The 14,426-nt window shown below is 31.1% G+C and overlaps 1 protein-coding gene across 4 annotated transcripts in view; it reads right to left on the bottom strand.

Annotated features, from left to right (window-relative positions):
- Window positions 1–2,349: 2,349 nt before the first annotated feature.
- Window positions 2,350–14,426, bottom strand: part of CFH (complement factor H) — a 114,484-nt gene continuing 102,407 nt past the window's right edge. For 3 of the 4 annotated variants that reach the window (XM_073221899.1, XM_073221898.1, XM_037006072.2), the window contains 10 exons: window positions 13,868–14,050; window positions 13,578–13,757; window positions 11,893–12,069; window positions 9,543–9,725; window positions 8,863–9,072; window positions 8,357–8,530; window positions 7,477–7,653; window positions 6,341–6,514; window positions 3,202–3,384; window positions 2,350–2,759 (listed from right to left, as the gene is read on the bottom strand). In XM_073221899.1, coding sequence (XP_073078000.1) covers window positions 2,557–2,759; window positions 3,202–3,384; window positions 6,341–6,514; window positions 7,477–7,653; window positions 8,357–8,530; window positions 8,863–9,072; window positions 9,543–9,725; window positions 11,893–12,069; window positions 13,578–13,757; window positions 13,868–14,050 — 1,844 coding nt within the window. In that variant the 3' untranslated portion in view covers window positions 2,350–2,556. The remainder of the gene's footprint in view (window positions 2,760–3,201; window positions 3,385–6,340; window positions 6,515–7,476; window positions 7,654–8,356; window positions 8,531–8,862; window positions 9,073–9,542; window positions 9,726–11,892; window positions 12,070–13,577; window positions 13,758–13,867; window positions 14,051–14,426) is intronic. The other variant, XM_073221900.1, reaches the window with a different exon arrangement.

The raw sequence follows: 14,426 nt of genomic DNA, 5'->3' as shown, positions 1-14,426 counted from the left end.
TAATAATAATGTTTGCATAATACTCTTGATGTTATCTTCATGAATATTGAAGTATAAGGGTATTATATTTAAGTAAGTAAATATATAACTAAAAAGAAATGTGTTAACACATTTTTAACCATGTATTACTAAAATTTAATTGCAAAATCCAATAAGAACTAATGAATTAAAAATTTTATTTCTATTTCAAATCTCTGACAGCACAAGACCCTGGAAATAAAGAGATTTAAACAGAATTGAACACTCCTATCTAGCACCAATAACACAATTCTTGGATTCTAAACATTATTCCAGGATGAAGAAAATCACACCTTTTTGGAAAGATATCTGATTAGGCTGTAGGGGGCAGTGGAAGCGTACAATAGGCCTGGAACATCATGTTATGTTAAAAAGAAAATAAATGCTCAAGGACGAATGGAGGCATATCAAATCAATTAGGAGCCAGTTTCAAGACGCACCCACTCGTCAAATTTGGGATAATTTGAACTTAAAAGAATAATTAGTGTAATTGATTGTGACAAATTAAATAAAAATTCATGAATCTGTGCTGATACATTTTAACTAAAGAAAGAAAAATTATCTTTAAAACCATCATGGAAGGTCACTATTATGCCAAGTCCTTACTCCAAAAATTGGAAATTAAAGGGAAAAATTAAAGATTTATGAAATCTCACAGGCAAGCTTAAGTTAAACAGAGCTGGTAAATTAATACTTATTTTTACACAAAAATGATTATTTAAATATTCAGAAAAATGATAGAGTTGACTGTAAAAATCACTTTTTTATAGCCAACAATGAAATAATTGATTTCAAGCTAGTTTCAGAAATAGATTCCACCAACATTAAGTGAATGGTTTGCACAGGTAGTATATACACAAACGCTAATATGAACAGCAAAGATGCTGCCAGTTGTAACAGTCCGCCTTTCAATGTGGGGGATCTGGCTGTTTCTAGAGGTTCAGATTCAGATAAATGGGCTTCCCTAGTGACAGCAGGCTTCTAATGCTAAGAATGCCACTTGGCTTGATGTGAAATTAAGTAATAAGATACCACCTTAAAATATTTTTAACTTAATTATTTGTATCTTTATTTTCATCTTAAAGTTTTCAGGTTTTGTAAAAATTGAAATGTTTATTATGGTCAACTGATTTTAACTAATTATGTTATTTGTAATGTATGGAGATAAAAGTCAAATTTTAGACTCCTGTTGGATGTTTCCAAAACCCTCTATACCGGCAAAATCTTGAAAATATTATTATATCTAAACATCATTACTACAGAGGTCTTCATATCTCTTAACATGTATTGTCTTTTTATATATCTTTATTTTAAAATAACATACTCTTGTGATTCAAAGGTGGTAGTATTAAAGATAGAGAGATCGGAGAATATAGATATGTATAAAGGAGTTAAACACTGAGTCTTAATTCATTATCTCTAAATTCAACTACAGTTATTGTAAATACTCTGCCACTCTTTGTTCTATTAACATTTATTCAGGATTAATTGTGTGTGTGTGCGTGTTGGTGAGCATCCTTGAGAAGATGTGACCACCCGTTGACACTGTGTGCTGGACCCCAAGCAATCAGAAGCTGTTCAACCCTCCCATACTTGCAATGTGGTTTCTGCTGGACTTTCCCCCTCCCAGAGACTGCATCAAGACATAGCCTTGAGACAGTGAAGTGGTGTTGAGATCTTATGGACCGTATACATGGCTGAATCCAGGTAAGGCTTCTATGAAACTTGAGAATTTGGTAGGTGGGTGCAGAGAGCTACTCACCCTGCAGCCTTCCAAGACAAATCTCAGGTGTAAGTGTTTAGTGAACATGCCGCCTTTCAGTGTGGAGTGGCCTCCCTCTTTCTTTTATCTCTCCCTGTCCTTCATGTATGGGACACAGGTTTCAGGTTACATCCATTGGTTCTCAAGGAGCTTGTGAACCAAGTGTGTATGTGTTTTCACTTGATAATGGGTTGTGCACCCAATTAAATTTTAAATTCCCTTTATGATTTGTTTGAATTATAGCTGCTACATAAGCTTTGTAGAAGATCACGTGTTTCATCATTTTTTGCTATGTATGGATCTATTGATAAGCAAAAGTAAGTAATAAGAACATCTTACTACTATTAAAGATATGACATGGTCAAGTTTTTGTGTGTTTTTGAATTGAGACTATTTTGAAGATGGAGAAAAGCTTTTTTTCATTTCATTGGAATTAGAAAGCTTCAGAAAGACTAAGAAGTCATGGAGAAAGTTTTGAGAAAGATAGGAGAATGATGGATGAAGCTAGGTTCTGAAGTGACTGCATCTAACTCATTTCCATAGATGTTCTATGAATAAGACGCATAGCATTTTGGTTTGCCAGTTTTTAATGATGTGCTTTCAAAGAGTGATTCATTTATCTTTCAGATTATAATTACATCATCCACATAACATTTAAAACAAATCTGATTTATGAATAAAAATGAGTTAAGTGGTACTTGAAAAAATAAACAATAATTGGATCAATAATGAAAAATTTGAATAAATGTACAAAATATATGACTGTGATTTAACCATCATTTTTTTACACAAGTGGGATATATCAGTTTCCCTTCCTGACAAGTTACTCGAAATGTATGAAGAGGTGACTTTATACGATATCCATGTTTACACACAAATTCAACAGTGTCATCTGTTTTAGAATAAATTTTTTTCTGGTAAAGCCATCGTAATTGAATGTTATGTTTTTCCATGATTTCTTCTGAAATTATACATGCATCTGAAGGTTAAAGATATGAACATAAAGCATTAAGTAGTATACAAATATTTTCCACAGAATTTCAGACTTTGAAATAGAATCATCTACACGGGTTCAGGACCTCATTCTTAGCACCTTTTCCAAATCAACTCATTTAAAATCTATCATGTAGACAAAGCATTTAAAATTATTAACGATGTAAAAATGAGGTACCATGTTTAATGTGTGATAATTAAATATAATAATTAAAGATTCATAATGTCAATTATCACATGAAGATTGTTCATCAAGGACTCTTTTGTTACTTAAACAATAATTTTTCTATTTCCTCACAACTAGTGCTGGTAGTCAAGCATTCAACAATGGTTACTTGTTGGTATCCTTGAAAATTACCATAAACAGCAAGACATCATACTCATTATAATGATTTTCTCAGGATCCATGAGAATATTAAAATATTTACCTAAGCATTTTGGTGGTTCTGACCATTCTCCATTCCTACATATTATATTCCTGTTTCCCTGAAGTTCATAAAAGGACTGGCATTGATACTCCACTGTTGATTCTGGAGCATACACCGGTAATGGGAATGAGGTAATATCTCCATTGTCAATAGGTGGAGGGGGTCCACATTTCCCTTTAGAATCTAAAAAATACGTTATTTAATTTATTGAAAGACCAAAGAAAAACACAGGTTAAACAAAGCAAATAAAACTATAGCATAATATGTAATATAACACAAAAACTAGTGATTTCTGATGACAAAAATGATTCACTAAAATTTTAATCACTGAAAATGAGTCCTATTTTAAGCACTTGCTTCACCCTACATGAAAACACACATAAAACATTAAGAAATATGTCTGCTTTACAGTATTCTGGTACTAAAAGATGTTTCTCTTAGTGAATATATCCTGGGCAGATGGATAGCTAAGATAAACAGAAAAAAATTTTTGTTTTTATATACAACATATGGCAGCATCTATTGTATCTTTAGTCATTTTTTATTGATTTTCATTTCTACTACAAAGACATATGGACTCCTTTAACAAAATTCAAAGAATTGCGAATTTATAAGATGGGAAAGGGAATTGCTGGCTTCCTGTTCTGGACAAGATGAAGTACAAATATTTCTGTTTATACCTTCTGCTAAGTTAAAATTCTGAACTAACATTAGAGATGTATGAAAGATGTAGAGAAGAAGTCAGTCTGCTTAAGGACCTTGGAATTAAGAAATCACATTGCAGCAAGTTGTTCGGGCTTTCATGTTTGCCTTCTTTGTATCCTGGACTAGACACCAAAGAAAACCGTAACCCAGAAATGATGTCAACTTTGGGCAAATAAATTTCCCAAGAGCCTGCTCTCTAACCAAAGGCCCAGGAAAGGAGCAGCTTATCAGGAAAGAAACATTTTTTTGTAATACCTGAATTACTCTGGAAGAAACTCATAGATAAAGCCTTAGACAACCTAGACTTCTACCCACACCATGAGGGGACCAGACATCTCTTCTTTTCCTGTGATGCCAGTGGGAGCCAAGTAGGAAGGCTGGGTGGCATAATGGAGGCCTGATCAATACAAGATTTCAATAGAAATCTAAAGTCTTAAAACATAATACCCAAAATATCCTGAATACAATTGAAAGAGTTATACTAAGCACCAAGGAAAATCTCAAAAGAGAAAAGACAATCAATAGAAGACAACATTGAAATGACATAGATGTTGGAGTTATGTGACAATGTTTATGTGCCCATCCTGCCATTTTTCAGTCTTTTAAAAGATGTGGTGGAAATTATAAGACTGAAAAATATAGTAACAGAATAAAAACTATTCACTGGATGGCCCCAATAATAGATTGCAGATGACATAAGATCAACTTGAAGCTAGAACAAAACAAATTACTCTTTAAAAATAGATTGAAAACAAAACAAAACAAAATGGACAGAGCTTCAGGGGCTTGTGGGAAGATAGCAGAATGGACAGCAGAAAGAGAAAAGAAAGGGGTTAGAGATGGAAGAAAAAATTAAGTAGTAATGGCTAAAAGTTTCACACTTGGGCATAAGGCATAAACCTACATAGTAAGAAAGGTGAATGAATTCCAAACAGGAGAAATCCAAAGAAATTCATGCCAAGTTACAGCATAATCAAACTGCTGAAAACAGAAGAAAATGAAAAAAATCTCAAAAGGAGCTAGATAGAAATTATTCAAACCTCCCAGACAAATGAAAACTAAGAGAATCTGTCTAGGGCAGACATATTATTAAGGAATTGCTTAAAAACACTCTTCAAATAGAAAGGAGAGGGTAACAGAAGGAATCCTGAGACTTCAGGAAGAAAGGACGAACAATTGAATTTATAAAAATTAATAAAAATAAGTTCAAATCTTCAAATAGAGAAAAAGGATAACAGAAGGAAGATTACGAGATTTCAGGAGTGAAGAATAACCAAAGGAATTGACAATGGGGGTAAACATTATAAAAGAATCTTTTTCCTAATGAGTTCATTAAATTATGTTTAATGTTCATGCAAAATTATACCATTTGATATGGTGCTCAATGAAAGTATAGGAAAGTACCTAAGACATTTATGTTTGAAGTGTAGGGAGAGTAAATGCATCTAAGTAGAAGTAAGGTTTCCACATTTAATTTGAAGTTGTAAAATTTCAATACCAGAAATGAGTGATAAGCTACAAATGTATGTCTTAATACCTACAGCAATCACCAATAAAATTATAAGGACATATACTCAAAAACAATACAGATATATCAAAATAAAATTATTTTTAAGTGTTCAGTAAAATCCATAGGGAAGGCAGGAAAAGGAAACAGGAATGAGAAATGGTGAAAACATGCAAAACAAATAACAAAATGGCTGACATAGCCCCTAATATACTAATAATTACTTTAAATGTAAAAAGTCTAAATACTCAAGTTAAAAAGACTGAAAAATGGCAGGATGGACACATAAACAAGACTCAACTATATGTTGTTTTCAAGAAACTCTCTTCAAATATGAAAACATAGGCAGGATTAAAGTAAAGGACTGGAAAAACTATCTACCATGCAAAAGTTAATTTGAAAAACTAAAGTGGCTAAAATAATAGCTCCTTTGTTGACTCCCCTTAATTCCTGAACTCTAAATAGTGGAGTGTCCTATAATGAAATGTGTATACAATAATTTCCTGGATGAGCTCAGGTAGTAGCAAACCTTTAAAAATAATCCATATGCTGAAGAAGCCCAAATTTATCCCATATTATACGATCATGCCTCTGCTGCTTATTGCATGAAATCCAGAGTGGAATTCCATAGGGCTGTCATATGTCCTTAAGATATCTTTAATACATTTATCTCTCCGGAAATAACTGAGTGTCTTCATGCTTAAGTTAAGGGATTTTCCATGAATCCAACTGTCTAATATGTATTTATTTATTAAATAAATACACCATGTATTATTTATTTCAGTCCACCAAAGAATTAAATTTTAAGTACCATCATTTTCTTTGTATTAAAAAATTATTCCATAAGAACTACTTTGTTATATATTTTTATTAAAATATTTTGTCCCTAATGTCTTTTAAAATTTGGGAAGAATTAAGATATTTTACCTTTGCACATAGGTGGTTGTGTCCAGGTTCCATTTAAGCACATCACTTCTTCTTCCCCAAACAGGTCAAAAGGTTTTGTGCATTCATACCGTACTCTGTCACCAGATAGATACCTTTGCAACTCATTTTGTATAACAGCATTTTCCACTCTGGGTGGGTTCATACAGGAAACATCTGAAGAGAAAGAAAAAAATATCTATAATGCAATGATCATTTTGAGTAGCAAATTAACAAATAGGATACGAAATATATTTCAAGAGGGATTTAAAAAAGATCAATAGCTAATTTGTCACTAAGACTGCTAATTTTAAGAAGTTTACATTAAGTTTGAGGAAAAGGAGAGCAGTTTTCTAATTTTAAATTTTAAAGTAATTTTAGAATGTTAATAATTTTTAAATAGTAAACTGTTTTAAATATTTCTAAATAATATTTTTAAAAACATTAAAAAATTTCAATCTTATTTAGGCTTCTATACCTTAAACTCCCTCTTGCATCCTTCACTAGAAGGTTGATGGACATTTTTTAGGCCAGTGAAATTGAGTTTTTGTGGACTCTGAATTTAGTAAAATCTGTATTATAAATTATATAAATCAAAGTGAATTTTTAATAAACCACAATAAAATCATAGTAAAAACCTATTTGGCATCAGAATTTGGTTTACAATCTTCTGTTTATGAGTTATAGTTTTAGACCCCCTGACAAATAAAAACAATAGGTTATTCCTTAGAGAATAAATCAAGACTTAACACTCTCGGAAGAATACCATAATTGAAGATGATTAATCAAAGGATCTAAACAGGAGATGTAGAAAGAATCTCTTGGGAATTGCTAAAAATAATTTTGGGGTTGTATTCAAAGTTTTTGATTCAGTAAGTCTGAAATAAGCCTGTTCATTTTTATTTCTAACAATTTTCTAGAAGATGTTAATGCTGCTATTTCAGGAACCATAATTTGAGGATTACTGGGTTATAAGATTAACCACTGAGTACATAAGTCCAACCCTTAATGTGAAGTACAACCTGCTTTGACCAGGCCTAAAAAAAAAATCTATGTCCATTTTTGTAATGATACTAAAGGCAATTCTATATTAGTTAATACACTTTTATAAATAAAATTTTAAAATTTCACTGAAGTACCTCTGCATGTTGGCCTTCCTATCCATTTCTTCTTAATACACTGCACAGTATTGGACCCATCCAATTGGTAATACATTGGACATTTATAAGCCACTTGTTCTCCTGACTTATATGATTCCTTCTTTGGGCCTATGAGTATAGCATTATCAAAGCTTGGTAAGCCAGAGCAATCCATTTCTGAAAGAAAAATAATATGTACTTGTTCAGTAAATCTTTAAAACTACATAATAGCCAATAACTATATTCTAGAATATGGGTACATATCAAACCAATGAATACTGTACAATAATTTTCTGACAGCTGAAAAAATTATGTCTTCATTCAATTACATTGAATGGTTCTACATTTATCAAAAGTATAACATGGGAATGCTGATAGTAAAAGCCTGAAAAGATATGGATATATGTAATACTTGAAACCATACTTCTTGCATTCAAATTCGTTTTTGCTCTAAGGAACATATACATCTAAATTGTGTATATTTTCTATTCTTTTGATTCTATCAAAATCTGTTACCTTTAATTTTGTGAAATATCTTACAAAATTATATATTTATGAGGAGATAACTGATTAACAATAAATTGAATAATGATGAGATTGATGAACAGGGGTCCACTATGATAATATGCATAGAGATGAGAAATTTGAGAATATATGTCAGAGGATTCCAAAGTGCACAGAAAATGACATTAAAGTGAGATCATTTAGCTCATGTCATCAAACTTATTATACTAGGGCTATTAATTCTCTACCAGAATCCAGCACTTTTCAGATATGCCTTGTTAAATTCTAGAGTTACTGCTTAGTTTCATATTTTTACCATTTGTGCTCTGAACTAAGTATATTTATTAGCCTTAGAACAAAATGAAATATACTATACTTTTGCATTCTGGTGGATGGGACCATTTTTCTCCTAAACATTTTATAGATGCAGGTCCATCAATCCCAAAACCTTCAGCACAGTTGTATGTAACTTCTTCTCCGTATTGGTAATTGTCTAACTTGTGAGATAAAACACTGTGTGGAATCAAAGGTGGTGGTTCACAAGGAAGTCCTAAAATAAAATGACAGAATATGAATATTCCTATATGTATACCTATGTATATCAATACCTATATGAATAGGTAGGTTTAAATTGGTCACATATCCAGTTTTAATTTTTTTAAATCCCAGAATTAAAAGTAATTCCATAATGAAACAATGAAATTAAAAATAAGATTCATTTAATTTAATAAATGTATTTGGTAAAATAACTTAATGATTTAGAGGTAAGTGATTTTGTGTATTTAAGAATCTAAAGGATTCTGTCTCATGATTTTGATGACAATTGACTATTTTTAATGAATTGAATTGAAAATAGACTCTCAGTTTGTGTACTGTCCTTACCTACACACTGAGGTGGGGAACTCCATTTTCCCATGTGGCATGTTACTCCGTCTTCTTCAGAGATCCTGAAACCATCTTCACAAATGTAACTTAGTTTGGTGCCATGTGCATAAAGCTTAGGTTCAAATGTTTCTTTGCTTATTTCTGAAGAGCTAGATAATTTAATTGTTCCATGCTCTACAGGAGGTGGTTGAGAGCATGAGATTTTTTCTATATGAAGAACAGAGATCAAAGGGTCAAGCACAGATACAATATTTAAACTGAAAAAACAGAATCAAATACTATTTGAGATTTTAAAATAAGGGTAATTTGAATAAACAGAATTTTTTAAAATCCAAAAAGTATTTGAAAATTGCAGGGATACATTTCCACAACATCTATGCTACTATCTTCTGTTCAATATGTTCCTTCACGTTTGTCTATTAATCATGAGGAGTAAAATAGGCATAAACAGGAGTTTATCTGTATTTACATAGTACCCCAAGGTTTTTGTCTGTATTTATTTCATAGTGGAAATGAAGGAATGCTGATGATTTTTATGCCTAGATTGTAGCTTATTGTTTCAAGATAAAATGGAATAGATATAGAGAATGGCCTTCCTCTTGCTCATTTACTCAAAGTGCAGGGGAATATCAACCTCATTTGACAGAATGTTATGATGGAAGTCATTCACTCCTTACCTACACAGCGTGGGATTGACTGCCATATTCCATTTTTGCACACGATTTCTTCTGCTTCCTGAATTAGATAATTTTCTTGACAGAAAACAGATATTTTTTCTCCATCCCAATAATTCACTGTAGTTGTCATATCTTCAGCATTGGGAATCTGAGGTGGAGGTGGGCATAATTGTTTTTCTACTTCTAAAAATATTAAAATTAGATTTTTTGATTAAAATCAGTGGTTAAAATATCAAGAGGATAATTGAATAAATAAAAAAGTAATGTATCATAAATGACTAAATGATAATGTTGTAGTCTATGTTTAAGTGCTTTACTCTTCACCTTGTATGGCACTTTAATATATGACATTTGGTTTATATTCTATGGCCTTTCTTATAGTTCCTTCCTTTTATTATCTGTGATTGGTCTTGCATAATTTATGTAAAAGTGATTTTAATTATTTCTAACCATTAGGATGTTCTTACAGAATTGCTCACTCAATAACAGGCACTAAAGAAAGACTGATATCAGATCTTTTTTATAGATACCCATGATCAAATGTATTGCGGGATTGTATTAAAAACCTCACAAGGGTTCTGCCAATGTAGTTAATGTTCAAGTAATTCGATACAGATTCTTGCCCAAGGCATGAATTAGATGTGTTCACTAGTGATTAATAGCGTATTTAAAGTTCAACAGTATTCTGGAGGCACTGTTACTAGCTTGCCTGCATTACTAAGGGATATGTAGATCGATGAAATTCACCTGACAGCGTGGCTTTCATTACATAACCAGCATGTTATAAAATACTCCTCTGTAAACTTGTGTTCAAGTTCCCATAAAACTGAGATACCTCAGCTCTATCATGGCAGTTAATAATCTGAAGACAAAGTATGCCCTTTCAAGTGAAGAGAAACTGAAGGACAATAGTTGGGAGATTTTGGACCTCTCTAAGATTCCTTGTTTTGCTTTTTCATGCGGTCCTGTATCTTATTTCATAAGTGTGCACAAAGAAGTCTTATAAGCCCTTTTAGTTGTCTAACATTTTTTATTATATTCATGGAAATACTTGACTGAATACATTTCATTCATGCTTACTCTCAAAGTTTCTATTTATATCTGTCAATAAGAGTATGCTATATTTCACTAAAAATGTATTTTATTATTTCTGTTTTAAATTTCTTGGCATTTTTTTCAATTTCTTTTCTTCTATCTCTGATGTTTAAACATTTTTGTATTAATAATCTTAATTTGTACTATTTCTTGATAAATCTTGTCAGAGGTTGGTCGGTCTACTAAATTTCCCTGCAAATCAACTATTTTTGCTTTCTTTTTAGCTTATAATTTATGCTTTAGTTATTCTTTCCTTCTAAGGTTTTTGGGTGTATGTCCTTTTCTAGATCCTAGGTTGTAATACCTATTACTTTAATTTGTCCCTTGTTTTAAAAAGCATGTTTCAGACCTATCTATATCTGTGCTTGTGCTGTGTCCCATAGATCTCAATGTGTACTGCTATCATTGTCATTTTATTTAAAGTATTTACTTTTATTTTCCAGATTTGTGAAGTGGATAAATAATGTATGTAGCTAGCTCTCATTTTATTTTTGTTTTTAATTTAGAAATAAGAGTTTGAAGGCATTGATTTCTTGAAATTTTTTGGGAATTTATCACATAGAAATGATCAATTGTTTTAAATTAAATGACTACATTAAATAAGACAAATATAGACTTCAAGACAGGAGTATTAAAAACATAAAGAAATATTTTATAATTATAAGAAAAGGTTAATTAACAGTGACAAAGCAATCATACATGCATATGTATCTAAAAATATATCAATAATGAAACAAAGATAAAGAGAATAAAAAGAATAGACAAATCCACAAACCTACTTAGCAATGCTCATAGCCTTCCTCTGACTGAAAGAACAATTACATAAAAAAAATTTCAAAAGGCAGATAAATTTGAAGATCACCTTACCTTGAACTACTTTAACCTAACCAAATACATAGAGTATAACCTAAACTTTTATATGAAAATGGAACAATCCTAAACAGAAAATATTATGAGCCAATAAAAAGAACTGAATACATTTTAATCTTTTAAAATTTATTTAAGCTCTTTTATTTTTTCGATATCATTAATATACGATCACATGAGCAAGTTTTCTAGGTGGTTTGTTATATAGCTGACTAATACACATGACACAATTAATATTTAGAAAGTGCTTTGGTTAGTTTCTAAATTAGCTTTCAGCTTGAAAATTACTTGTAATAATAAATAGCTAAATTTTTAAAAATACACAACAATACCACTTTTACAAGTTAGGAAGAAATAGAATATATTTCTGAAAATATCAACAGCTTACCTGTGCAGGTTAGTTCAGGATCCCATCTTCCATTTATGCAGATTGAGTACTTGTATTCTGATTTTCCCCTACATTTGTAACTTATATTATAGTTATGCTCAAATTCAGTTTTAGCTGGTAGGTTTGCCTCATGTGCAATTAATTTTGAAGATTTACACTTCTCAAGTCCATCTGTTGCTATAAAATAAAAATATTCCCTTGAAAAGACTAATGATGAGAATCAAAGCAACTATTCCTACAAAATAAAAGCTATGGAGTCAATAGTATAATGAAATTAGAAGTTATGCCGATAAATCTCACCAGCCAATTTTGATCATATTGCATTAGATGGGTTATTATGTATGAACATAAGTCATGTCTATTCTTTTAACTTTCAGAAAAAATATCCATTGTAAAAGACATTCTGCACTTTGTGGATTAAAAGAGCATGAGAATTTTACTTTTTTGGTTTATCTACATAGTGAAAAGTCATCACCTGACTTAATATGTGGAAATGTTTAAATTCATTTGTTTCTTGATCTCAAGCATCTCTACATTATTTTAAACCCACAATTTAAAAGCATTAAAATAAAACAATTATCTGTTGGAAAAGAACATATGAAATCGCTTGCTTAAATATACTTTTTCAAGAGAGGTAATGTATAACAAGAAATGTACACCTAAGATATATTGTATAGAAAGTGATTATTTAAGCAGATATTTTGCAGGGTAACCAAAAGAGAGAGATAGAATCTTGGAATAAGGAAAGGGTGCTTTTGAAGAATATAGCCAGTGGTTCTATAACATATTTCTGTGTTAACAGCAACTTCACTAGCTGGGGTGAGGATTTAATAAAGTGTGTAACAGTGGAACCACTGTGTTATATACTTGAAACCAATACAATATTGTGTATTAGTTATACTTCAATAAGAAATTTGGTACTTAAAGTTGTGACCTGTTTTCTATATATAGTCTTAGAATCTTTGAGAACCTATTTTATACACCAGATCATCCTATAATCCGGTGATATTATAATGCTATAATAAATTTTTTCTGACTGGTGTGAGTTAAACATGGACTATAACAACTTTTTTTATTTAGCTATATATTTCAAAATTTCAATGCAAATGGGAGCATTTTTTGAATTTGATAAAGTATCATTATAGGTTTTTGGTAGTATTTGTTAATGATTTGTTAATAATTGGCCAAAGAAAAATAATGATTTTCTAATATAGTCTTAAAAAAAGAATAAAATAAAGGACATTATTTCAAAATACACTAGACGCTTAAGACTTAGCACAGTTTTTAGGACTTGTCCAAAGAGTTGAGGAGGACAAAACAAAGTATTCTCCAGTTAGATGGTAACTGAAGGAAAATCTATAATCAAAAGGAGTGGTGGTGGTGGTTGTCATTGACCTGTGATTTCTGAAAGGATATCTTTGTTGATTAGGTGAAAACAAACATATAGAGAAGAGTGAAAAATTAGACTGGATTTGTAAAATTCTATTGTGAATTTACATTTTTAGTTTATATTTTTTGCTTGTGGAAACACAATGAACTATAAACAAATGTTTGGAGTCATTATAATTTAAGACCTGACATTTTCAAAAGTATCTCTTAATAGCAAAAATATGGTTGCAAATATAATTTTTAAAGTAAAAACATTAAATTTTGTGAAATGTCAATTTAAGAAGTACAGTTCTCACCAATGCACTGAGGAAGCTGGGTCCATGTCCCACTGGTACATGTGATTGATCTGTGTCCAATCATCGTAAATCCTTCCCTGCAGTTAAACTCCACGGAATCTCCATGATGATGGGGAGGGGTGGGTGGCTCAGCATACCCATGATCAAGTCCAGGTATATCTCCACAGGTACTATTGTCCTCTGTGAAAATTTCATTAAAATGTTTATTTTTAAAATATAATTTATGTGTTTATATGATTACAAACAAAAAGTGTTCACTTAAGTATAAATGTTAATGTTTTATACATTACCAATACACATAGGCAAGGTTGTCCATTCTCCATTAACACATTGAATTTTATTAAAACCTTTCAACAGAAATCTAGGATTGCAAACATATTCTACCACATCACCATGTCTATATTCTTCTTTCTGTGTTTCTTTAACTTCCCCATTGGAGAGTTGAGGAGGGGGAACACATGATTTTACTTGCCCTATAGGAGAAATATTGTGTCAATAATGGTTAAAGTGTCTATTTTACAACTTAAAAACTGAGTTAAATATTTGAAAGTTTTTTCTTTAATCAATTTATTATTTATAGTACAATTTATTATAGCCTTCTTAAAAAATGAGAGAAGGATAGTGTTTGCACCAGATTCATGTCTCTCAGTTCTATTACTTAACGTGAATTAGGAAGTATATTCAAGCCCAGAAATTGATGTTGATAATCTAGATATTCTAAAGATGTGTGCAAACCAACTAAGAAATATGGCTATGCAAATTATAACAATAATCATTCTCCAAAGAAACATTTTTATCAAAGCTTTTTGAAAAAATGCCATCATTTGAGGTAAACATTTGGTCAACATA

The sequence above is a fragment of the Manis javanica genome, chromosome 14 (assembly GCF_040802235.1).
Source record: "Manis javanica isolate MJ-LG chromosome 14, MJ_LKY, whole genome shotgun sequence".
Classification (NCBI taxonomy): domain Eukaryota; kingdom Metazoa; phylum Chordata; class Mammalia; order Pholidota; family Manidae; genus Manis; species Manis javanica.
Note: the sequence above shows the minus strand (reverse complement) of the source record. Positions and strands in the feature narration are given on the sequence as shown.